At 39.9% G+C, this 26,045-nt stretch overlaps 1 protein-coding gene across 17 annotated transcripts in view; it reads right to left on the reverse strand.

Moving 5' to 3' along the window:
* The window catches only part of GIT2 (GIT ArfGAP 2), a 52,666-nt gene that overhangs the window by 5,996 nt on the left and 20,625 nt on the right, over positions 1–26,045 (reverse strand). For 2 of the 17 annotated variants that reach the window (XM_073222455.1, XM_073222454.1), the window contains exons 10-18: positions 23,168–23,240; positions 22,819–22,916; positions 21,636–21,747; positions 15,009–15,151; positions 12,910–13,014; positions 8,892–9,140; positions 7,142–7,231; positions 3,203–3,285; positions 2,407–2,595 (exon numbers count right to left, since the gene is read on the reverse strand). In XM_073222455.1, coding sequence (XP_073078556.1) covers positions 2,407–2,595; positions 3,203–3,285; positions 7,142–7,231; positions 8,892–9,140; positions 12,910–13,014; positions 15,009–15,151; positions 21,636–21,747; positions 22,819–22,916; positions 23,168–23,240 — 1,142 coding nt within the window. The other 15 variants (XM_017652699.3, XM_017652698.3, XM_017652704.3 and 12 more) reach the window with 10 other exon arrangements.

Raw genomic sequence — 26,045 nt, forward strand, 5'->3', positions numbered from 1 at the left:
AATATAAATTCTCTAGACCAAATCTGGTTTAAACCAAAAGAGTGAGCTAATGATTAAAATCTCTGCATCATTCTCTCATGGTCTTAAAAGAAAGAAATCAGATCTTAACATTGATTGAATGGATTTGTACATCTTAGGAAAAAAAACCCTCAAATTTTACCAAGTATCATATTGTGATTTTTGGAGCCAGAAATGGCCTCAGGGCAGATATTTATATTTTTGACAACTCTCAAAGAGAACAATGCAATGTAAGCACACTTTTTAAAAAGTTAAGTAAATACAAGCACAGCACTCTTTTGAACTAGGGTAAATGAAAAGTGAAGCACATAGTCAAATGGCAGGGAAGCACTAGGAAAGGAGTTAATCAAGATTTCTTCAAAGCTTATACTCTGGGAGGCGGTGAAACATTTTACTTTTTGTGTGAAGTTGCTTTCTGCCAAGACTATGGTGCAGAGCAAAGGAATGCCGGTAGCATGGGAGGCATGAAAGGCATGCGATCAAGAAGATGCCTGGGTTAGGAACAACAAATGCTGGTAAGGATGCAGAGAAAGGGGAACCCTCCTACACTGCTGGTGGGAATGTAAATTAGTTCAGCCATTGTGGAAAGCAGTATGGAGGTTCCTCAAAAAGCTCAAAATAGAGATACCATTTGACCCAGGAATTCCACTCCTAGGAATTTATCCTAAGAATGCAGGAGCCCACTTTCAAAAAGACAGATGCACCCCTATGTTTATCGCAGCACTATTTACAATAGCCAAGAAATGGAAGCAACCTAAGTGTCCATTGGTAGATGAATGGATAAAGATGTGGTACATATACACAATGGAATATTATTCAGCCATAAGAAGAAAACAAATCCTACCATTTGCAACAACATGGATGGAGCTAGAGGGTATTATGTTCAGTGAAATAAGTCAGGCAGAGAAAGACAAGTACCAAATGATTTCACTCATCTGTGGAGTATAAGAACAAAGAAAAAACTGAAGGAACAAAACAGCAGCAGAATCACAGAACCCAAGAATGGACTAACAGTTGCCAAAGGGAAAGGGACTGGGGAGGGTGGGTGGGAAGAGAGAGAGAAGGGGAATAAAGGGCATTACTATTAGCACACATAATGTGTGTGTGGGGGGCACGGGGAAGGCAGTATAGCACAGAGAAGACAAGTAGTGACTCAACAGCATCTTATTACACTGATGGACAGTGACTGTAGTGGGGTGTGTGGTAGGGACTTGATGATGGGGGGAATCTGGTGGCCACAATGCTGCTCATGTGATTGTATATTAATGAAACAACAACAAAAAAAAAAGAAGATGCCTGGGAAGGAGGAAGATAAACAGCTGGGTAATTTTTGTGGTGGGAGGCTGAGAAATTCTGCAGGTCCCTCTTGTTCTCTCAGGATCCTCCAGCAGTCTACCTGCAAAGATCGACTCTCATCCTTCAATAAACAGTGCCTAGTCTACGAGTGGGAAATAATGACCCGGGGAGGTCTGAACTGTATAATAAAGGGAAAGGGTAGGAGCCTGGGAGGTCAGCACAGCAGCACCAGGAACACAGAGACACAACAGACACTAGTGTGTCTTTATGTGGAAGAAGAGAACAGAGAGGAGAAGCCGGAGCAGTCCTGTGCTCCTTGAGTGACTTTCGCTGAAGCCCCAGACTTCACTGATCAACTGTTCTTGGGTTTTGACTAAACTCCACCTCTTGCTTAAACTCAATGGGATGATGTTCAATGTTCATGAGTTATCTATGAGGCTAGTCCCAAGAAACTAGGATGTCACTGAGAACAGCTAATTCACCAGAAGTTTTTGGAGAACAAAATGGAGTTGGGATGAGAGCCAGTCCCTTCTCTACAGCATGAAATAACATTGTGGAATATGGTTCTGCTCAGCGTGAGCAGACTCTTCTTTCAGGAGCAGAGAATTACTTGGGAGATGATTACTTCAACTTTTGTATGTAAATCACTATCAGATGTTTACACACATGCACATACACACATACACCCACACAAGGGAGGCCAGCAAGAAATCAGGTTCATAGGTCAGCAAACTTTTCTTTAGCTAAGGAGATCAGAGGCAGCAGCAGTGGCTGGAAGAATCAATGACAAGTTTTGAGGTAGCCACTGGCCCTGCCGCGTGGAGCTAGGAATACCACTACGGCAGATACGCGGCAGTTCTATTTCTAGAGGCATTTGTTTTCAGAGAACTTCTTAAGATGAAAAACGGAAACCACAAGCACACATACACAAAACCCAAATTTAGAAATTTGTTTTTAAGCCTGTTATGTAAACCTGAAGTTTTCAACAACCTTTAAAATCAGCATATAGAAAAGAATCCCTGCTCATTAAAAGGAGCAGCATCTCTTCCAAAGCACACACACTTTCCACAGCAGGATTTTCCGGCCCCTTACCTGTCGTGTTTATTTTCTTGGGCAGCTCTTAAGAGCTCCTGTATGTTTTTGGTGATCTGCTCAGTCTTCCTGATGACGTCTTCAGTGCTGGGGAGGATGGGGCTTGGGACCGTGTGGGCTTCTGCTACGTCTGGCACCGAGCCATCCCCTTGCCACAGCACACTCCTTTGCCTTCCCTTTCTGCTTGACCTGTGAACATTGAAGGATGGCTAAATGGACAGGTACCTATTAGCTGTTTCTGGGCTTCTAGGAGCCACAGCATATGCATCTGCCTTATGTACGAGCGGGCTGCTTCGGTGGTTTCCTTTATCCTGTCTGGCAGGAGACTCACACTAAGGCTGCTTCATCAACAGGCAGCCACAGCTGACATGGAGGCTGTTTCATTCTACAACAGGGCTGGAGATCATGACTCGCAGAATGGGGAAAGATGGGAAAAGGGAGGGAGTAACTGGAATGGAGAGTGCGCCGTTATAAGGCCACCTCTAATTGAGTCAACTCCTTGGGATACAAATGCACAATACAATCTAATGTTAACTTAAAAATAAAGTAAAGTACTGATTTACAAGCACATTACAGAGACTTAGAGATGTGTATAACATGCTGGTACAAGAAAAAAGGTGGCAATAAGGTGAGATGAGAAGAGGTGTCAACTATAAACAATGCCTCAATATTTTAAGACCTTATGGGTCTGCAAATAAGGAAAAGGGGTGCAGGTAATGAGCTGGTCTCCTGACCACCGCCTGCTAGGTCTCTGGTGTAAGAGCCCAGCCCCAGCAAACATTGCCTCCAGATGTACCCTGGGTCATCTGGGTCCACATCATTGGGAGTGTTGTCATAGTCACTTTCAGGTGTGCTGTTCTGCTTCTCTAGCCTGGATGCCTACAAGAGAGAAACAGTGACCCCGTTAGTTTAAGAGCACCAGACGCTTCTTGGAAGCCTTCCCCAGGAAGTATTCATTACCTGTTAGGCTACGTGGCCTTCATGCCCCAGATCTCATCTGGGACAGGAGCCAACCTTCTACTGAAAATTTAGTAAAAGATGAACAGTGGATCCAGAAATATTTTTTCCTTCTTTGCACCATTTTCTTCTTAGCTCAGTGGCTACTCCATGAACAGATCCTTCGTACAAACTAACACAGACATGCAGAGTGACACAACCATATTTAGTTCTCTAAGGGATAAGGAGTTTATGTGTAATATGATGAGACCCACTTAAAAAGCAAACACACCAGCGCTTACATACCCACAGACCTTCAGCACTGGAAGCCACCTGCAGATCACCTAGTCTCATCCCAGATGAGAAAATGAAAGGCCAAAGAAGCAGGATGACACATCCAAGGCCACAGGGTTGGGAGAAAAACAGGGCCAAGAACCCAGGTCTCCAGTCACCTCTAATATTCCACACCTGGGGCCCTGAGGATCGCCACTGCTCAGAACACTCACAGCTCTCTACAACTACCTTTTAGCAGCCCAGCACAAGTGTCTTATATTTGTCTATTTGGCTGGGACCAAATAGAGCATTTGGGGGAATGTTCAGAGATGGCCTGAATGAGCCTCACAGGAAAGCCAGTATTATTAGTTTATTTCCACATGTTGTCTATGAACCAAGGTGGATGAACTCAGTGTGACACTTGGTTTCCAACCACTTTTTTCCGTTTCCCAAAACATCTATTCTCTCAAAATATAAAGATTTGAAGCAACTGTGGAGATTAAGAAATGGGATGTACATTCAAAAGAGGAATCCTAAAAATGTTCTGAGCAAATGGCAGCACTGCTAAGTATATGGCTTCCCAGGGTGGCAAAATTTGAAGGGGAGCACATTCCTTGGAAGGGGCCTATGCTAGTTCTGAGGGTTTAATAACACTGATTTTCCCTCAGTGTTTTTTTTATCCATAATTTTGGGGATTTCTTCATCTAGAAATCAGTGGATGCTGATTCAAAATCTAAACTGATTACCTTGCAAAACACAAATATGAGTTATTTCCAACTCTGTATCTTGAATTTAATCCAAGTTAATCAAAACATGTGACTAAGGAATTGTACTGATGCTGTAATAAAATGTGGCTAAAGATACAGCTGTGAATTAAGAGCCTTGCTTAAACATATGTGGACCTTGTAGCTTCACCTGTAAGAATGGCTACCTTAGAGTTAAGTCAGTTTAAGAAAGTCTACATGAAGTCTGATTATTTGTTGCTTACTGATCATGCTGCTTGGCCCTCTGAATGCCCCATGTGGACACACAAGGCAGCCAGCCCCAAAGTGGGGGAAGACTCCTTATTCACACCAGCTTTTGCTCACTAGCCCCATGGCCTCTCTTGTTCCCCTGCAGAGCAAAGGCTCCCTTTCCCTCCTGAGGTTGTTCACATTTCCCCCAAATGCTCTATTTGGTCCCAGCCAAATAGACAAATATAAGACATTTGTGCTGGGCTGTTAAAATTCAGTGTGAACTTATACATACTTCACCCACTCAAATTCATCTGGCAAATGACTAAAAGTGTCTACTTGGAACCATGTGGAGAGTCTATAAAGCTAAGTTCTGTAAAATCTACTAAAGCTTTTAAGATCCTTTTGTTTATGTCTCCTACCAGCAAACAGTTCTGCTTCACTGCATCTGGCTTTATGAATCCATCACTGAGTTTAGTTATCAGCCACTAGAAGCCTAGATGAAAGACCACTATATCCAGCAGGAAGTGAAACCAGGCTCTTCCAGAGGTGACCTAAAAGAACCAGACCCCAAACAAAAAACCCACCCATCTTACCTTTCATGGAGAATGTCTGACTAATTTTTTCCTTTAGTTTTTATAAATACACACACACATGTATGGATAAGTATGTTTATGCATGTGTGTGTGCATGTACTACACACACATATACATAAATGGTATGTAAAAAACCTTCCTTTGAATTATTCTAGAAAACTCATCCGCAGATGCTCCAGTAGAAAAAACCTAGAAAACAGAGTTAAATCCAGAAAACCTCACTTCTTCATAGTGGATCTTTTGGCCTTTCTTGATATAAATGTGATCATTATAAATCAAATGTATCACCCCACAATGATCAAAAGTGCCAACTTTCATCTCAAGATTTTAGAAGAGTAATGACTCATACATCTAATAAAAGTACTCAGGAAATGTTCCTCAAGCACAGAAAACAACATATTGCAGTAGCCAGGAAACGAGTTACTTACACATTAAGTCCTTCATTGTTGTCAACAAAAGCTTATGTATGGGATACCCAATTAGCCAGCATTTAATTTTATGAAAATTATTGTAAACATGCAGAGCTAAGATCTATTAGTTAAAAGTGCTGCTCTCTCAAAGCTGTTACTAGAAAAGTTACCTTATAGCTGGTGCTGGTTCAGTTTTACTGAATAGATTTGCAGTTTTCTCTGAATACAGACATGCCATAAAAACCTAAACTCATGATGAAGCTGTCAGGAACAATGAGGATTATCAGTTTGTATTCATCTTGTATTCATCTTGTATTAACTATTCATCTTGTATTAACACTCTGTTCTCAGCAAGCAGCCCTCACAATGATTTCCAAAACTACTGAAAAAGAATTTAAAAAAAAAACCCCGAATTTCAGTGGATAAAAGTTTTACCTGATCCTTACTAACAAGATTTCAAATGAGACATTTTACTTCTATTTAACTGTCCCTTAGCTTAACTGAAACATTATAATTAAAACATTCCAGTTTAATTTCAGAACTGCTCAGAAGACTTTTAAGTACCACTTATCATAAAAGGGCCGCGATGAGCTACAGGCACTGGCTGTGGGAAAGGATTCTTCATCACTCCTACTGATGTGGAAGGACTGGACAAAGACCTAGAACAAATCCCACCTTGTCTGTAAGGTGGTCTCTCAGCCACAGCCCCCACCCCTCCTCTCACCTGAGTGCTATCTTGTGGTTAAAAAAAGAGTGAGCTGGGACCTGAACAAAGGTGTTCAAAGCCTGTGCTTCTGCCTCGACTTTATCAGATTGCCATGTGTACTCTTCGTGCATGAAAGTAATTGTTAGACTGACAGTGCTCTGGGGAGCAGGGATGTCACTCACCGAAAGGCTGTGCATGGAGAAGGTGCTTAATACTGCTGCCTGACTCTAAAAGGAACTTACCTGAATCATGCCCTGTTATTGGGAATGTAAACTATGCATCAGCAAGCTGGACTTGGCCAACTATAAAGGAAACAGCTTCATACTAACAGTTGCCTATATCTCTGATGCTATGTGTTATAATCCTGATGCGGGACATTCAAACCTTGGCTTGTTAAGTACAATGTGGATATAAAATACATCAAGAGGTACAAGAAATAAAAAAGCATGATGTCTTAGTGTTTCAGTTAGTACAAATACACTAGTTTTAATCTGAACAAATTAGATTTGCCCTATTACAATATTTAACCAGCAACCAGCTAATTGTAGGATTGTTTTAAAAGATAGTGTGCTGAGAATAAATAAAAGGTAGAAAACTAGAGTGAAGTGCAACCTTTGTTAAATATTAAATGAAACTGAGCAATGGGTAGTAGACAAAAGGGAGGCCGCCTCCCACAGACATGCTTGCGTGTGAGCGTGTGCACGTGCGTGTGTGTACATGCCCCTGGGTTGTGAGACACCAGGAGGGAAGCTCTGCTTCATGCGGGACAGAAGGGCAGTTAGTGGAGGGCCAGGAGAAGCACAAAGCACCCAGGAGCACTGCCCCTCCTCCAGAGAGCAGACCATTCAGAATGTACTTAACCCTTCGGGTGCTTTCATCCCTCGACCAGGAAAGTGTGGAGGGGAAGGAAGGCAGAGACGAAGAGGAGGTCACAAGTGCACTCCTCCCGATCTAGAAGGGGAAAAGAAACACACTCGGGAAAACACAAAACAAACAAAAAACCCTATTAGCTACCTTGGCTTCAGCCCAGGTTTCCTAGTAAAAAAATCCTGAAAGGCATCTCACTATGTGAAATCAGTGCTGACATTTCTGCGACAGGTGGGCTGACTGCCACGTTAGCCCACGACAAATCCCCAGAGATGTTTAATCCCTTAGTGAAATGCCTTCTGGAAATTATTTGGAATTTATAAAGGTGCTCTTCTATGAGAAAACAGATAATTCCTAGCACAATTCATCAAATTTACCAGTAGTTTTTTAATGGATGGCCATAAACAAATATTTGTTCTACAATCAGGATAATGTGAAATGAGAAACTATATGAATAATTGAAAGTTGGTATATGTTATCAATGTACTCTTTTTTTTTTTTCAATCTGCTCTTTAGTACAGATACAGAGCTTTTGCAATATGGCATTCTTACATTCTAAATGTTTCCAAAGTTTAAAATGCACACTGAAAACTAACAAAGGTTGCTTTTCTTAAATTTTGTTTTCAGTTATAAATAGGATTTCTTAGTGCAATGGCATTCCCATTACACCAAATGTATCAAATCAACTGCTTTAGACAATTTAGCCCAAAAACTTAAAAACTTGAAGTAATGGACTCCTAAGTATAATATAATAACACTGTAATTTTACCATAAAATTAAACCAGTTTGACAAAATTAAACTAGGGCTTAACTTACTAGATCATATCCTTAACTATGTGTTTACTTCGAGAATTTTTTGGGAAACTGTAAAATTTGCTAAAAAAATAATAATTTGGTTAGTCACATACTCAAAAAGACAAATATAACTCTGAAAAAAATCACAGAAGTTCAAAATGTGTGTAACATTTTGTCAAAACACAGGTTTTTAAAATAAATCAATCCAAAAGTAATATAATAGTTGAAAACCTTACAACACAATACTTATCCCATTGTAAAATAAGACTGTTAGCAGCCTGTTACAGAATACAATCTTTGGAATACAACACATATAAAATCAATGTAGGGTTTTTACATTTTATCTTGATGAAATGACAAAGCAACACTTTCTCCATGAAGGGGAAACAGGGATGCAGAAGCTAAGCAGACAGGTTGACCACCGGGGGAGAGGCTATGGAGGCCAGGCAGCTTCCAGGTCTACCTTGCATGCCCAGGCCGCAGACACCACCTGCTCCACTGTGAGGAGCACAGAAGGCACTTTGAATTCTAAGGGCTCCATTCATAAAGGGTCATGTATCTGTCTACCTCAAAGAAGATGGCACTCACTTCTGCTGGTGACCTTTACAATGTTTTTATTTTTGGAAGTGGGGAAGGAAACTTGTTACAAAAACAGTTCTAGTACTGGCTAGTCAGGGCAGATATTATGGATACAGGGGAGAAAAAGGGGAGGGAGGTTGAGCAAGAGCCAGAATCCCCAACTTAGTTGGAAAACTTTCAGCCATTGCCCTGGGTGCTTGTGGGAACACTGGAAGCCATCTGTCGACATGTTAATACAGCAAACACAAGAATAACTCTCTAGACCAATTTGGCAAAGCAGAGATGTGGGGATCTGCAGGTTCAGAAGGGGGAATGCAGGAGTCAGGCTGGACAGAGAGTGAACAGCGGAAGCGCCAGTGGTGTTACTTACGTGTGCAGGGAAAGGCTGGAGTCTTGTTCTGCTCTCCTCAGGGCGGTTCACTTCTCCCATGGGGAGATACGGTTTCTGACCTGATCCCGTCTCGTACATGGACATGGGCCTACTGCCCCGGGCAGATGGACGTCGCTTTAAGGAAGAGTGGTTGGAAGTGTCTGTGTACTCAGAACCAGTTTGCACCTGATATATATTGGTTGTGGACTGTTTCCTGAGGTTCGAATTTTCACTCTGGAGTGTTTGAAGCTGAAAGAAATGTTTGGCAGTGGGACTGTGTTTTTCTATAGCAAGTAGAAAAAGCAAACACCATGTAAATGCACACAACTACCAGCTTTAAACAAAAAGAACAGTAACAGCTAGCTGGGTTGAAAGTAAAAGGCAATACCAACGAGAACCCTTTCTTCTAGCATGAAGGAAACACAATCAACTCACTTCATCCCTTAGGTAAATCAAATAGCTTAATTTCTGAATGTGGAAAAGTTGCAGTTTGGACTCTTTTAAAAGAAAATGTCTAACCACGTAAAACTTGGCCACGGCAGGCCTGGGATTTGTTTGCAGGAGACCTGTACTCTGGATTATTGTGAGGCTGTTTCAAGCAAGAGTTTGAGCTCATTTAGGCATTGCTTAGGTAACTTGCTTTTCAAATGAGCCCCGAGCAATTTGCAAATGCCAAAAATGCCAGCGGACACCATGGAAGCAGCACAAAGATAATCAGTTGCTTTGCAAAGCAAGAAAGACGGTGAAGTTCAGCTTATGAAAAAATCAGAGTAGCTACTGCTTCCCAAAAAGCCAACAAGAAAAATTACGATCAACAAGTTTTTATTCAATAATACTCTTGATATTCCAAACAATTTAGCACTTAAAAAAAATAGAGGACCAAATCACGGTAAGTTTGCTATATTAACATATCACGAAGAAAACTGGAGACCTATTGAACTATGTTAACATCTTCGTCTGAATGCTCCATGCAGCACGCTTGCCTCCCTCTGGTGATCGATCATCTTTCAGCCAGGGCTGGAATATCTGGCCTCTCTCCTTTGGCTTTGTCACCCCAAAACGCGACCACGGTGGTGTCAGCTTTAAACACTCTAATCTGCCTGGCATCACCCCATTTTAGTGAGAGGCTGTCACTTGGAGACCCTGAATGCTCTTTCCATTCCTCACATGCAGGCTGCTTCGTGGTGTCTGATGAATTAAGGTTAAGGGGTCAGCAAGGAATCGTGTTACTCTTTAGCATCTGGCATCTTAAACACAATTAACTGAGTCCAGTCTGCACAGTGTCCTTCCCCTCTGGTGCTCCTTCATCTTCCATGACATTTTATAAGCTGGGTGTGGCGTGAGTTCAGCTGTCTACTCTTTGACAGAGATTGTAAAATCTGACCAAATTCCCCACCAGGGCCAGGTTTAAGTCCGCAAGCAACTGTATTTGCACCAGATGATCATTACTTTTTCAATAGCAAACCCATTCAGTGTTAGGAGTTACTTTCAATTTTTATTTAGAAAGCACCGATCTGTGAAAAATACACCAATAGTGGCTGCTCCTCTTCATTAATTAGCATCTTTTCCAAGCAACTGTTAAATATGAAAGATCAAATACAAATCATGCTACTTTGTCAACTGTATATATTTTAAAAACTTAACCTAACTTTGAAATAAAATCAATATATCTTTGCTAAATAAACAAATTCCCCATACTTTATATTAATAGTGCCAAACTTTTATGAGGAAGTCTGACTTACTGCCTCTGCCACAGAAATACTCTCAGTGTCAGTGTCCTCAGAGAAGGATCCACCGAGGACGAGTAAATTGCTTCTACACCACAGGCTTCCAGGGTATATAACTTATATTTGCAACTCCTGTTCCAAAGAAAGAACAGCTGCAAAGTGACAAGCAGCCATTGAAAATTCCTACATTCCAGAATACAGACAGGAGTAAGGTACTGTCACGGTCAGAGAACCCATATCTTAAAGTGAAATGGTCAAGACCCAAAGGATGACTCACATAACTGACACATGCCCCTCAATGAAGGACGGGGTGTCGGGGTGTCTAGTCACGTGTTTGTCTATTTAAAATCCTTAGTGTTTTTTAGACAAGGCCTTGAAATCTGAAACTGCATCTTTTCACACCTCTAAAATACCCATCCTGGATTTTGCTTGAATGTGTTTTGATAACAAGTTCCTGTTCTAAATTTAAAAAAATTTTAGCACCCTGTATTTAAAGAGACATCCTCAGATAAATCTTAACAATGCTCATCTTAATAAGAACCAGACAACATTTTTTTTGTTTGGAAGGAGTATAACAGGAAATGAAAAGTTACAGATAATTCAATCATTTCAGAAGTCAAAAGCATTTCTAAGAACCGAGGAGATAATCTACAAGCAATGGCAAACAATTTCACTCTCTCTGCCTTTCTTAAAGAAGCTCAAGACATTTGCTTTCAGAGATAGGAGGTTATCTCTGGCAATTTCTACACACACTAAAAGGAGCATTATAGAATTTTAAAAGGTGATGGCAAGCAGATTGATTTATAGTGGCAAAGTCAGCATATTTCAGAAAAAGTCACCCTAACAAAATTATTAGTTCAACTATTGGGACAAAATGTAATTCATTAAACATAGGATATTTTGGAAAAGACAGAGGAAATGCAAGCCCTTTATGTTACAGCAAAAGGGCCCTTGGTTTGTCTTGTTCATGGATGCTACGAGCCCCAGAGAGGGCCAGGCAGAACAGAACAAGTGTTTGATTAACATCAGATTGACCTTCGGGCATTCTTGTCCTCTTCTATTGCAGGTATTGGAGTCATTTATCTAAAAAAACTGATGTAGGACTCAAACCCAAAGAACTCTAGACTCAGCCCCAGAAGACAGTGCACTCCAGCACGCTGCTGTGACAAGCAGAGGGCTCAGGCCTCTTTTTAGTTTTTGGCCCTCCTTTAGGAGCCATCACTGAAAAGGGCCCAGCCACAAATGAAATGCACCGTGCCCTCTGTTCTTAGTAAGGATCCTGAAGCATTATTCTTCAAGTAACAGAATGAGGTTATGTATGAAGACACAGATATATACTTTGTTTCTGTTTGACGGAAGTGTACAAAATCTCATTTTGTACATGGAACCCACAAAGTCTTGGGCCGAACTTAGAATTTTTCTTACTTTTTTTTTTAACTTACTTTTCTTAGGGAAATTTTCTTATTTACTTTTCTTAGCTTTCTCATAAGGAATTACATACATAATCCCCCTCAAGTATATTCCTACTATTAGTCACACTTCTTTTAGGGATTAATATATTCATATATTTCTGACTCTCAAAAGGCAAATGAGAAAATGTTGAGTAAATGGGAGTGCTTCTCACTATTGAACAGTTCTTGCTACTGCAAATGAAACACATTCTTACATTTACTGAATACTTACTCTATGACAGGCCCTGCTCTAGGCTTTGAGGACATCATAAATTAATGGTAAACAGTAGTAAAAAATAAAGTAGGGATGTAGGGGACAGGGTTGCCAGGGGCAGGTAACAGGGATGGCACCCCTTGCATGGCATGGGATTAGGTCTGGAATGCTGATAAGCACATACAGCTGTCTAGGGCTTTCATCTTCTCGGTCTTCATGGTGTGATTAGTCTTTACGATGAGCAACAGAAAGAACTATATCCATGGACTGGCATCCAGGTTCCCAAGAAGCACAGAATAGTGCAAGGGTTACTATGACTGACACAAACACTTAATAGGTTCTTGTATTTCTCCTAACTTGGGACACTTACTCTGGACTTATTTCTAATCAAGGCTACTACACTTGAAAATCCAAATATATACTGCTTCCGGAAAGAGACATGGGCCCAAAGATTTTTAGGACTTTTATAGTTAACTGTTTTTCTTCCCTCTGACCACAAGTATTGGGTCATTATACCTGGGATTCTTCCTTATACTATGGGGTTAAAGAGTCAATCATCCTGGCATTTATGAACATGTTACCTTTTTCTGCATAATTCTCAGCTCGTCACTCAAGTTGTTATTCACCTTCATTAGCTGTTGTATCTTGGCCTCAGAAGCCACTAGAGCGTTTTTGACCTCCATAAATTCCTGCACAGTGACTGGTCCATCTGATAAATCTGAATCTAGGCTCTAAAAATAAATTGGGGAAAATGTTCACAATCTGAGACCATGATAACATTCAAGACTGACAGCTAAAGAATTTTAAATTCTGACCATGCCAGCTGGATTGCAAAGTTAATTAAACTAAATCAAGGCTTCTCAGAATAATGCAAGACTAAAATGTAAGGGCAGAATTATTGTAATATTTGAAAAATTTTAGAGTCAATATTGTCTAACACAATGGGGTACAAATCTACTCTGACAATGACTCTAAGTGTATTTGTCTTGTCTGCCTTTCTCTTGCTCATTCCTTTTTCTTTTTTGTTCATTCTTTCATGAATCCATTTCAACAAAATTTTTTTTCTGAGCATCAAGAAGTGTTCCAGGGGCTTGGGATATATAAAAAAGAAAATAGACAAAGATTCCTGCTCCCATTGGGTTTACACTGCAGCAGAGTAAGAGAGGGTGGAAATAAAAATAAGTAGCTGTATACGTAGTATGAGAGAAGGGGTTATGTGCTATGGAAAATAGATAAAAGGTGCAGGATGACAGGCTGGTTAGCTAAAGTAGGGGTCAAGGTGGGTGCGTTTTAATTAGACAAGTGAGGTAAGCCTTTGGGTGGGTGAGACATGGGCAAGAGCCTGAAGAAATGAGGACATTAGTCAAATGGCTGTCTGGACGAACAACGTGCTAGCTGGTGGCACAGCACAGCTAGGAAGATCATGTGTGCAAAGTGAGTAGGAGGATGAGGCCAGTCATCATGCATGTCATGACTCTGGCTTTCACTCTGAGTAAGCCTGGTGCTTCTGGGAGACTGAGCAGGCGCATCCTGGATGGGACAGGTGACTAGCCATCCCCTCTGCATTGCCTGTATCTGCCAAAAGTACAACTATTCTCAGTTATATGAGCTAGAAAACTCCAGATACATCTTCTATAAACCAATCTCCCTATTACAAACATCCAACTTACTGCCAAAACTTGTTTACTCTATTTTCCTGTTCATCCACTGTCAAATGTTTGCTGAGCCCCTCTGTGGGCCAGATGCTGAGACTTCAGCAGTGGGTGGACCAGGGAGGCCCAGAGCTCACACTCTGCTACCGTGACTTCTTCCATCCAGATGCTCCCGGGCCAGGCTCTATAACGGCCAGTGTCAGCTGTTGTTTGCCCATCTTTAGCAGTGCCCTAACTGGCTTCCCTTCCTCCACTCTCCGACCTAGCAAGGCAGTCCTCACAAAATGAGGACCCAGAATGGCTGGCCATTGCCCACTTGCCCCGCCTAAAAGCTTCTTGGGCTCTGCACTGCCCGCTGAGGTCCAGGCTCTACTGGCCTCACGTTCCTCCATGGTACGAGCCCCGCTGTCTGCTGCAACTTTGAGTCCCACCCACTCTCTTTAGGCTGTCTCACACATGACAAGATTTTCCCCCTAGACATCCTTGTTCCAGCTTCTCTCTGCCTAGACTACCCTTCCCTGCCTCTCCACATGCGTAGATCCTATGCATCCCTGAAGGCACATGTCATTTACAAAGCCATCTCATTTACAAAGCCATCTCATTTACAAAGCCCTGACTCTCCTCCTCAGCAACAAGGTACATCTCTTTACACACACACGCCCCCTTCTGTTTGCATTTCATGGCTCACATCACTCTGTACCTTTTATTGAGGTCTCTCTCCTACTAAGCTGTGGCAGCCTCATGGGAAAGGGGCTAGGCCTCATTTGGGACGGTATCATACAGATAAGTAACTCGGCAAACATTTATTCAAACAGTAAAACATACTAGCTCCTCTTCACAAGTTTCATAAAGTCACAATTGCAGTAGGGTTGTGATTCAGCAACTGACTCAGGGACCCTTTATTTTTAAACTGTTTACCTCCCTGGCCCACACTGGTAGTAAGCCCAACCTCACCTCCATAGCACTTTTCACAGGGCTAGCCCTCCAGTGATTTACAAATAAGGTAATTCTGCAGGAAGAAAGATTTTAAAGAGAAGCATATTCTCCCCTTCCGTGTGTAGGTGTCACCTCACCTTCTGCCTGTTTGCCTTGCTTGCAGCAGCTTCCAGATCTGTGTCTTCGTCTGATGCCACACTGTCATAATCTGGTTGGTCATTGTCTTGACTCTCAATACTGTGCTGGTTATTGATCGTTTTCAGTATGAGCTCCACATTGTCTATCAAGAGAAGCAAATAACTTTACTTCAGGATTAACAAGTTTTTTTTCTTCCCAAAAAACTTTCGGGATGATTCTGGGGTTTAGCTGTTTAAAAGACTAAAAGAGAGCAAAGTACATAGCTGTAGAGGAAAACCGCAAGAAACAAGAACAATCCCAAATAAATAGCCTAAACTCACAATTAAAGAAACTAGAAAAAGAAGAATAAATGAAATTCAAAGTTAGTAGAAAGAAGGACATAATAAAGATTAGAGCAGAGAGAAATAAAATAGAGAAGAATGAAACAGAAAAAAAAAAATCAATGGGTTTTGTGAGAAAATAAAATAGATAAACCCCTAGCCTGACTTAGTAAGAAAAGAACAGAGTAAGAAATAAAATCAGAAACGAAGAAGAAATAATCACAATGGACACCACAGAAATACAAAGACTTATTAGAAAATACTATGAAAAATTATATGCCAATAAACTGGACAACCTAGAAGAAATGGACATATAAAACCTTCCAAGATCAACCCAGGAAGAAACAAAATCTAAACAGACCAATTTCCATCAATGAAATCGAACTGGTAATCAAAAAACTCCCAACAATCAAAAGTCAAGGACCAGATGGCTTCACAGCTAAATTCTACCAACCAAAAAAAGAAGAACTAATACCCATTTTCTTAAAGTATTCCAACGAATAGGAGAGGAGCCAATATTTCCAAGCTCATTCTATGAGGCCAGGATCACTCAAATACCCAAACCAGACAAAGACACCAGAAAAAAAGAAAATTATATACCAATATACCCCTGATGAACAAAGATGCAAAACTCTTCAACAAAATATTAGCAAACTGAATTCAAAAATACATCAAAACTCCAAAACATATAGAGCTCACGTACCTCAACAAACAAAAAGCAAATAATCCAATTAAAAAATGGGCAGAGGAGTTGAACAGACAGTTCTCCCAAGAAGAAATTCAGATGGCCAACAGACACATGAAAAGATGCCCCACATCACTAATCATCAGAGAAATGCAAATTAAAACCACAATGAGATATCACCTCATACCAGTAAGGATCGCCACCATCCAAAAGACAAACAACAACAAATGTTGGTGAGGTTGTGGAGAAAGGGGAACCCTCCTACACTGCTGGTGGGAATGTAAATTAGTTCAACCATTGTGGAAAGCAGTATGGAGGTTCCTCAAAAAGCTCAAAATAGAAATACCATTTGACCCAGGAATTCCACTTCTAGGAATTTACCCTAAGAATACAGCAGCCCAGTCTCAAAGAGACAGATGCACCCCTATGTTTATCGCAGCACTATTCACAATAGCCAAGAAATGGAAGCAACCTAAGTGTCCATCAGTAGATGAATGGATAAAGATGTGGTACATATACACAATGGAATATTATTCATCCATAAGAAGAAAACAAATCCTACCATTTGCAACAACATGGATGGAGCTAGAGGGTATTATGCTCAGTGAAATAAGCCAGGCGGAGAAAGACAAGTACCAAATGATTTCACTCATCTGTGGAGTGTAAGAACAAAGAAAAAACTGAAGAATCAAAACAGCAGCAGAATCACAGAACCCAAGAATGGACTAACAGTTACCAAAGGGAAAGGGACTGAGGAGGATGGGTGGGAAGGGAGGGATAAGGAGTGGGGGAAAGAAAGGGGGCATTACGATTAGCACGTATAAGGTGGGGGAAGGCACGGGGAGGGCTGTGCAACACAGAGAAGACAAGTAGTGATTCTACAGCATCTTACTACGCTGACGGACAGTGACTATAATGGGGTTTGTCGGGGGACTTGGTGAAGGAGGGAGTCTAGTAAACATAATGTTCCTCATGTAATTGTAGATTAATGATACCAAAATAAAAACAAACAAATAAATAAATAAAAGCTTCTGCCTTGCTCTCCTAAAAAACGAACAAACAAACAAACAAACCTAGGAAAAACCTAACCAAGGAGGTGAAAGACCTATACTCTGAAAACTAAGACACTCACGAGAGAAATTAAAGACAGAAATAAATGGAAATCTATCCTGTGCTCATGGATAGAAAAATTAATATCATTAAAATAGTCATCCTGCCCAAAGCAATTTACATATTCAATGTAATCCCTATCAAAATACCAATATCATTTTTTAATGAACTCGAACAAACAGTTCTAAAATTCATGAAACCACAAGACCCCAAATAGCCAAAGCAGTGCTAAGAAAGAAAGAAAAAGCTGGAGGTATTCAGCTACCTGACTTCAGTCTTCACTACAAAGCTACAGTAATCAAAACAGTATGGTACTGGCATAAGAACAGACCCATCGATCAATGGAAGAGAATAGAGAGCCCAGATATAAACACCCCACATATATGATCTATTAATATATGATAAAGGAGCCATGAATACACAATGGAGAAAAGACAGCCACTTCAATAACTGGTATTGGGAAAACTGAACAGCTTCCTGCAAGAGAATGAAACTAGATTACTGTCTAACTCCATACACAAAAGTAAACTTGAAATGGATCAAAGACTGATTTAAGACAGGAAACCTTGAAACTCTTAGGAGAAAACATTGGCAAAAATCTCTTGAACATAATAAGTATGAGCAATGATACCAAAATAAAAAAATACATAAATAAAAAAAAATAAGTATGAGCAATTTTTTCCTGGACACATCTCCTTGGCAAGGAGAACAAAAGCAAAAATGAACAAGTGGGTCTACATCAAACTAAAAAGCTTCTGGACACCAAACAACAAAGGACACCATCAACAGAACAAAAAGACAACCTACAGTATTTCAGGAACAACTCATTAGAAAGGGGTTAACATCCAAAATACATAAAGAACTCATATGCCTCAACACCCAAAAAATAAATAATCCAATTAAAAAGTGGGTGGAGGACCTGAACAGACATTTTTCCAAAGAAGAAATACAGATGGCTGACAGGCACATGAAAAAATGCTCCACATCGATAATCATCAGGCAAATGCAAATCAAAACAACAAGATATCACCTCACATCAGTTAGAATGGTCACTATCCAAAAGACAAGAAATAACAGGTGTTGGCAAGGATGTGGAGAAATGGGAACCCTCCTATACTGTTGATGGGAATGTACATTAGCATAACTGCTGTGGAAAACAATATGGAAGTTCCTCAAAAAACTAGAAATACCATTTAATCCGGTAATTCCACTTCTAGGAATTTACCAGAAGAAAACAAAATCCCTGATCCACAAAGATAGATGTACCCCTATGTTTATTGCCACATTGTTTACAATAAGCCAAGATATGGAAGCAACCTAAGTGTCTATTGGTAAATAAATGGATAAAGGAGAGGTGGTACATACACACAATGGACTATTACTCAGCCATAAAAGAAAAGAAATCCTGCCATTTGCAACAATCTGGATGGCTCTAGAGGGTACTGTGCTCAGTGAAATAAGCAAGGCAGAGAAAGACAAATACTGTATGATTTCACTTATTTGTGGAATCCAAAAACAAAGCAAAACAGAATGAACAAAACAGTGGTAGACTCATATGCACTGAGAAGTGACTAGTGGTTACCATGGAGGAGGGGCTGGTGTGGGTGGGTGGGTAGGGTGAGGGGTATAAAGGAGCACAAAAATTCTCAATCATAATATAAGTTGGTCACAGGGATAGTAGTACAGCATGGAGAATATAGTCAATGATTCTGTAACATCTTTCTATGTTGACAGATAGTTAACCGCACTAGTGGGGGCAAGGATTTAATAATACAGGTAATTGTTGCACCACTGTGTTGTACATTTAAAATCAAAATAAGATTGTATATCAATGATACTTCAATTAAAAATAAGTTTTAGAGAAAGACTAAAAGAAAATGACAGGAGTAGCAATGTTATATTCATACCACTACAGGAATAACAGCAAGTTATCAACCAGCCAGCCAGCCTACCATAACCTCCATATAGCGATTGAAGCATCCTTCTGAGCTACTCACTAAATGTGGGCAAATAAATTAGAAGTTTTAGTAAAGAGCTGCTCAGGCAAAGGAGGTAGGTTCCCAAGTCTCTAATCATTCAAAGATATAGTTCCAAATCATGAAAACAAAGTCAGCCATAACTAATGTAAGATTAACTGTATTTCAATTATAACTGTAACTTGTTTACAAGGTAATGTCCAGTCAAAATAGGAAATTGTACAAGGAGCCTAGAAACTAAATGCTCAAAGAATAGGCACGTTGGTGTTCAGTCAGCTGAATGCCAGTGAGAGACCAAGAGAATGGCCTAGTCGACACACACATGCATGTCAGGAAGGTATCACCTACAGAGAAGAGCTGGTTCTACAGGCTCTAACACATTGTGAATAAAAGAATTCACAAATTATCCAAGTCTCTCCAATTCCTTTCAGGCAACTCAAGCTCATCTCTGATTTCTAATATTGTTTCTGGATATTTTCATGAACATCTGCGTGATAAATTATGGTTACTTAAACCAAAATGTTGCTCATGTGAAACCTGAGCATAAGATTGTATATTAATGATACCTTAATAAAAAAAAATATGGTTACTTAAAAGGAATTTTTAGTTTTAAAATTAGTACTTAAAATATACATTTCATTGATTACAGAAGTAATAAAGACTCAGTATGGAAGTTGGAAACTAATGATAAAGTAATAATTCACAGCCACTGAATGTTGGTCTATATCCTTTCAGTCTTTTTCCTAAGTATATACATTTTCACAATTTTATTATTGATAGTAGTTATGGGCTATCAAGTTGATGTGATGTCTTGAATTAGCAAATACTGAATCATTTATTGTTCTGAGTTGAGACATAGAGTTAGGTTCCTGCAAGCCTCTGGTCAGTTTCGTCAACTGATAAACGTGTGTTTCTGTTTAATGACACCTTTAATATGTATTGTTGATTCATTAACATTGAACTCATGGCCAAAAACACTGTAAGTTATGCCTGAACAAAGCTAACCTAACACACATATATTCTCCATACGGCATATCACAGCCTTCCTGTGCTTTGGAACACTAGTCAGCACTTCAGCACTGGGCTTGGGGGCCACTTTAAACAGTGAAATCATCAACAAAAAGCACAACATGAAAAATGTGGCACGAAGGCAACCTCAAAAATGACACATTCCCAGTATGAGAACTGAAACAAAAGGCAGTGTGGCCTTTTCCATTCCAGCTGGGGAAGTATGTTTTAGGTAACTCAAATCTTTTGCCACTTGGCACATGTCCACACACTACCATGAAGGTGCTGTGAGTACTGATTTTGGGGTTATAAATAAACTTTAGCAAATAGGAGAATTTGTAAATATGGGTTACAGGAATAATGAGGATTGTGTATTTATACTTATATATTTACATACATATGCTTATATGTGGTGTATTTACTTAATACATTCATATGAATGTATGTATATATATGAATGTTTTCCTTCTACAAGTTGGATCACATAAAACTTATATAAAAATTTTTATTTTATTTTATACTTTATACTGTCATCACATATTCTCTGGGGAAAAAAGTCTGTGCACTATTCACACTAATTGTCGCTCTATTATGGGTTGTTTCTAACTTTTGCAGTGTTATATATAGTATACATATAACATCTTTGATTATTTCCCCTCAATTAACACCTAGAAATGGAACAAACAAATCGGAGAGTATGTGTATTTTGAGATGTCACATTTACGAAAGGACCCTTACAGCTGCACCTTAGTCAAAACTTAGGAAATTCTCTTAGAATTCGTCTATTCTGGTTGAACCAGGAAAATCAGGAGGAGCGCACTGCGGCCGGTTAGCGATTGCTGCCTTTGAGGAAGCAACACTGATGGAAAGCTTAACTTCCATGCCACATATTCCTTCAGTTTAGTGTTTCACAATTTAAGAATGTGTTATTCCTGTAATTAGAAAAAAACAATGAGGATTACAGTATTGAGGATGGGGAGAAGGAAGCATGTTCCTAAGCACGGAGACAGCACCCTGAACTACTTAATCAGACTCAGCAGGGCACCTCAGAAATAACTGTTCCGTGTTCTTGTTACAGTTTTAAACCACGAAATAATTCTCACCATAGACATCTCAAGTTTAGTAGAAAATTTTAATTATTTAGAGCTCAGTTCTGGGGGTAAACCAACACCAGGTGAGCTATAATTTCAATCAAGAGGGTTTTTTATTTTTATGTCCTATAACATGACCTAAGTCAGCCTTTTGGGTTAATTTCAGGACACAATTTTACAGGGAAGATAGGTGACCCAAGAGAAAAAATCATATATAAGATAAATTTGAATGGCAGTTAATATTTGAAATATTTATAATATACATCAGGGTTCAAAGAGGTAAACTATTCAACACAACATATTACCAATAAAACTTACAGGGCTGGAACTAAGCTGTCATGTTGATGACTGTTTTAATTAATTTGTAACTTTAAATTTAATTGCGTTAAGTTAAGAAGGCCAAAGATGCAAACACTTAGAGGTTTGAAACAGTTACCTTTCGAGCTAGAAAGAGGACTGCCTTGCTGCCTCCTCTTGGCATCACTGAGAATGTCGATAACCAGTGTGGCAAACTCATGGGCGTTAAACCGAGCTAATTTCTGTCTGCCCTGAGGGTGAGAAAATTATTGGAAATATTCCCAAATGTAAAAATACACATAAATATTCACATAAAACTAGCTGGACTACTGTTAGACTTTGACAAAGACCTGCTGGCATGACTAAAGCATCATCAATTGCAGCCACAACTTAATCAAACGATAACATCTTCTTTGCAATTTAAAACTATCTGCCCTAGAGAACTACGTAACATTTTTGTTCTCACAATGCATTTATTTTTGTGAACAAAAACAAAAGTTCTACTTAATGCTTTTTTTCTAACAACAGTTCAGTTTTGAAGTAGATCTCATAATGAAAAATTAAGTTGGAGGTAAATTTTTAAATTTCAAGAGAAACAAAGTTATAGTCTAGATCCTGGGACCCCATCATTTTACATATATACATACATACATACATATATATATATATATATATATACAGCCATTAATCAATTAAAAATTAAAAGGCCTTCTTAACTTACTTACCTTTTCTCCTTTTGATGGATGCTTAGACGGTTTTAATGTTCTATTAGTTGTTATATACAGCACTTCGATGAAAATTACTGTACATAAATCTCTATATTTTTATTAGAACATATTCCCAAATAAGGAATTCCCATGTGAAAGTATGTACTTGATTTTGAGGTTTCTGAAACCAGTTAACCAACTGCTCTTCTAAAGTCTGCAGCAATTTAAACTCTTAGGTATAGCATGAGAAAGCCCACTTTGCCATTTTACCAGCTTAAAGTATCTTCTATTATATACACTGTGTTAATCTGATTGATGAAACTTTCATTAATGACTTTAGGTTGCTTTCTTTGATGACTTATGAGGTTAAACACCTCTTCACATCTGTAAACCATTTATATTTCTTCTGTGAACTGTTTTGTATTATTTTCCAATCATCTATTTACATCTACTGCTTTTCTTATCAGTTTGAGTTTTGTGTGTGTATATATAAAGGATACTCACATTTCAATCAATCAAAAAGTTTAAAATGCCTGTCCTGGGAAACCTGAATACCATGATATCAGCCATTCCTAAAATGACACTACAAGTTACTTTTCGGACTAGGCTACTTGCCTGGTTTCGTGTCGATGAGTACTCAGGATTGACCGGAAGGAAGGGGACAACAGTTGTCTCGGTTACCAGGGTGCTGTGGTTTTGCGTGGCAAGCCAGACTAGCCAGAGGAAAGAGCCAGAGATAGAATCTCATCACCATGGTGAGCCACTGCTCCTCTGAGGGCCGCGGCTCCCGCGTCACTGGGGAGACTCGGGCAAGTACACTCCGAAGCCAACACACACAAAAGGAAATGTCGACATACGCATTATCAGGACAGTAGAAACTAGGCAAGTAAAACACTGAGGTGGGCAGCTTGTCACCACCCACTGATACAAGAAACTTATTAGAAAAAGCCACATGGTAAGTCACCTGCATCAGTCTCTCGCCTGTCAACTTCATCGTACACATCCATGGCAAGTTCTTCAAACAAATGATTACTTAGCTGAAAGTAAAAAAATACCAGGAACACAAGGGACAAAGATTAACACTAGTAGGAGAAGGTGTGGGGATTGTGACTTAGTCACCATTTTATCTCCAATGTCTTATCCAAAGCAAGTGTTTAGTAAATACCCACTGTTAAACAGACAACATTTCCAAAATAGCACAGATCTTCTAGAAACACCTGCCTCCCACAGCAGCCTCCCTCCTTTGTGATAGACATACAGGGTTGTGCTCTAAAGGAGCTAAGGGGCACCTGAAGTGCATAATCTCAAAAACAGGGTCCAATTCTCTACCTTCCTTGTGATGTCATTAAGTCCCCTCTTCTGCTCTTGAGCATTTGCTGGTGCCCCCAAATATAAGGGATCTGAAACCCCTGGTGGGAAAAAAGATGCCAAAATATGCCATCTTGAGAGGATAAAATGTGCCATTGCATGAAAATGTCACCCAGACCTGGATAAGTCTCCTCAGCAGCAGGCCTCCAATCCCGTCAAAAACTGAGCTCCCTAAAGGGATAGCCTGTCTAATCGGTACTCTGTGCAGTGTCAGCCAACAAAACCATCCCACACTGGCTGGGGTGGCTGCTTGGCAGAACTGGGTAGGCAGGACATGAAGGTCCTCCTCGATGCAGAGGAGGCTAGGCCCCTGCCAGGGTGGCTCTGGCTCTCTCTGCAGTTTTCTTTTTATAAAACACACCCTGATGCTTGGTGGCTGTTACTTTCAGTTGACACTGAATTTGTCCTATTTCCTACTGTGTTCCTCATATCCACATACAGTACCGAGCTGTATTAGGATGGGTGGGGTGCTGCCCAGAGGTATTATTATATGCAGCAATTTAAAATGCTGACAACTACACAGACCTCATGGGAACTCGCTAAAATGGGCACAATATACATTGTTGGGTGAAAAAAACTGGATATAAAATTCTGTAATGATGACTGAGCTTCAGTAAAAAATGCATATATACATACATACATGCATATGAAACAGGAATTAGAAAAACATACAAAAATATTGAGCCTGGGTCCATTAATACAGTGAATGAGAATGATTCCCCCCCTCTATTTTCCAAATTTTTTTTAGTGTGATTATATTACATTTACAATTACAAATAAACTCTGAGAGCCTTTCGTTGGATAAGGTAAAGGATTGAGAACTTGAACTTGCTCACATCCCAGGCACTATGCTAATATCATCATATTTAATACAATACCTTTATGGAGATAGGAACTACTATTATCCCACTTTTCAGACAAGGAAATTGAGGCACAGAAGTTAGTACCTTGCCTGAAGTCACAAAGCCAGCAGGTGATGGACTGAGATCCAAGTTTAAGTCTCTCCAGAATGTTGGCACTTACTCATTCAAGGAATACGTTAGTCTTATTACTTCTCCCTCAGCTTTTCATTAGGCAGGGAGGGAGGAGGGAAGGAGAAGAAGGAACAAACACTGAACTGGCACTGATGAGAGCTGTCACCTCTGAGGAGAGACCACAGGTGGGATCAGAAAGCAGTGACAGGCAGCCCACCCTCACTGAGGGTTCCGATCTGCAGCCCTGCTGGATCATCACCTTCCTTCCTGGGATGGGCACAAGTCTGACCCACAGCTCAAGTTCTTGAGAGCTGCACTCTAACACTATTTTGTTCTAGATAATTATCTAGTGCCTGTCCCATGTTAGATATTACAGACGTAACCCCAGTTTTCGTGCAGCTTTCAGCCTAACAAATACTGGACAGTCAAATGGAGCTTGGGTTTTATCTATAATGCTTGAATTATTTAAAATAAAAATTGGTTTTACATATTATAAGTAATTAAAAGGAAATCGCAGCATATTTAGTGCTGACTCCAAAGCTTATCATCTTAAATATCATAGTATATGACCTCACTTAAGGCAATAAAACACAGACACACAAAACCATAGATATAGAACACAGAGACATCAAATTGCATAAAATACATTTATTTCTTATTACAGTAAAATACTAGTAATGATAAATTCATTTTATGTAATATTTAGTACTTAATACTACATGAAGTTCTAACAAAGTCTTCTGTGAAAAAGGCAATGAAGAGAAAGTCATAAAATAGGGGGTTGCAATTTTAGAGTTAGGCTTTGGAAAAACTACCTACATTTGAAGGAGGTCAGGTTTCAGCTACTTAAATGATGAAAGGGATGGAAGCTAGGAAGGAAGAACATTGCAGGCCAAAAAGGATTCCTGGAAAAGGACTGAAGGCGGCCTCAGAGAGTGCTAGCCCATGAAGGACTATTTCAACACACGCACACACATGTGCCACGTGTGTGCACACAACACACACACACACACAGGGAACCAGATGGGAAGCAGGGCATAAAATGAATGGTGAGAGTCAGGTGACAGCCTTAAAGGTTATGAAAAGAAGTTAAGAATATTGGTTCTGATACAAGAGCAATGAGAGAACAGCTGAGGTGGGTAATTGACAGTTAAAATGGCTGGGGAAGTGCCCTGATGAGGCTTCATTTGTGAGGGCTGAACAAAGAGAAATCATTCCCAGAGAGGTAGATTTCTTGGGCCCTAACACTAAGGTGGGCAGACTGGAAAGAAACACGCTGACTACAGTGAGGCTGTGACCTATAGAACAGGGCAAACTCTGAGCACTTGCCCAGCACAGACCACCAGCTGTTAAAAGCATGCATTTACAAAGCTTGATGAATGGCACGGAATGTGCAAGACAGTTACAACGGGCTAGGATCCCAAATAGCAGTGCAGTGAGTCAATCTGCGTACTCACTATGCCAGCCTCAGCTATTATCACTCCCAGCATCCTATAAGGT

This window comes from Manis javanica, chromosome 15, assembly GCF_040802235.1.
Source record: "Manis javanica isolate MJ-LG chromosome 15, MJ_LKY, whole genome shotgun sequence".
Classification (NCBI taxonomy): domain Eukaryota; kingdom Metazoa; phylum Chordata; class Mammalia; order Pholidota; family Manidae; genus Manis; species Manis javanica.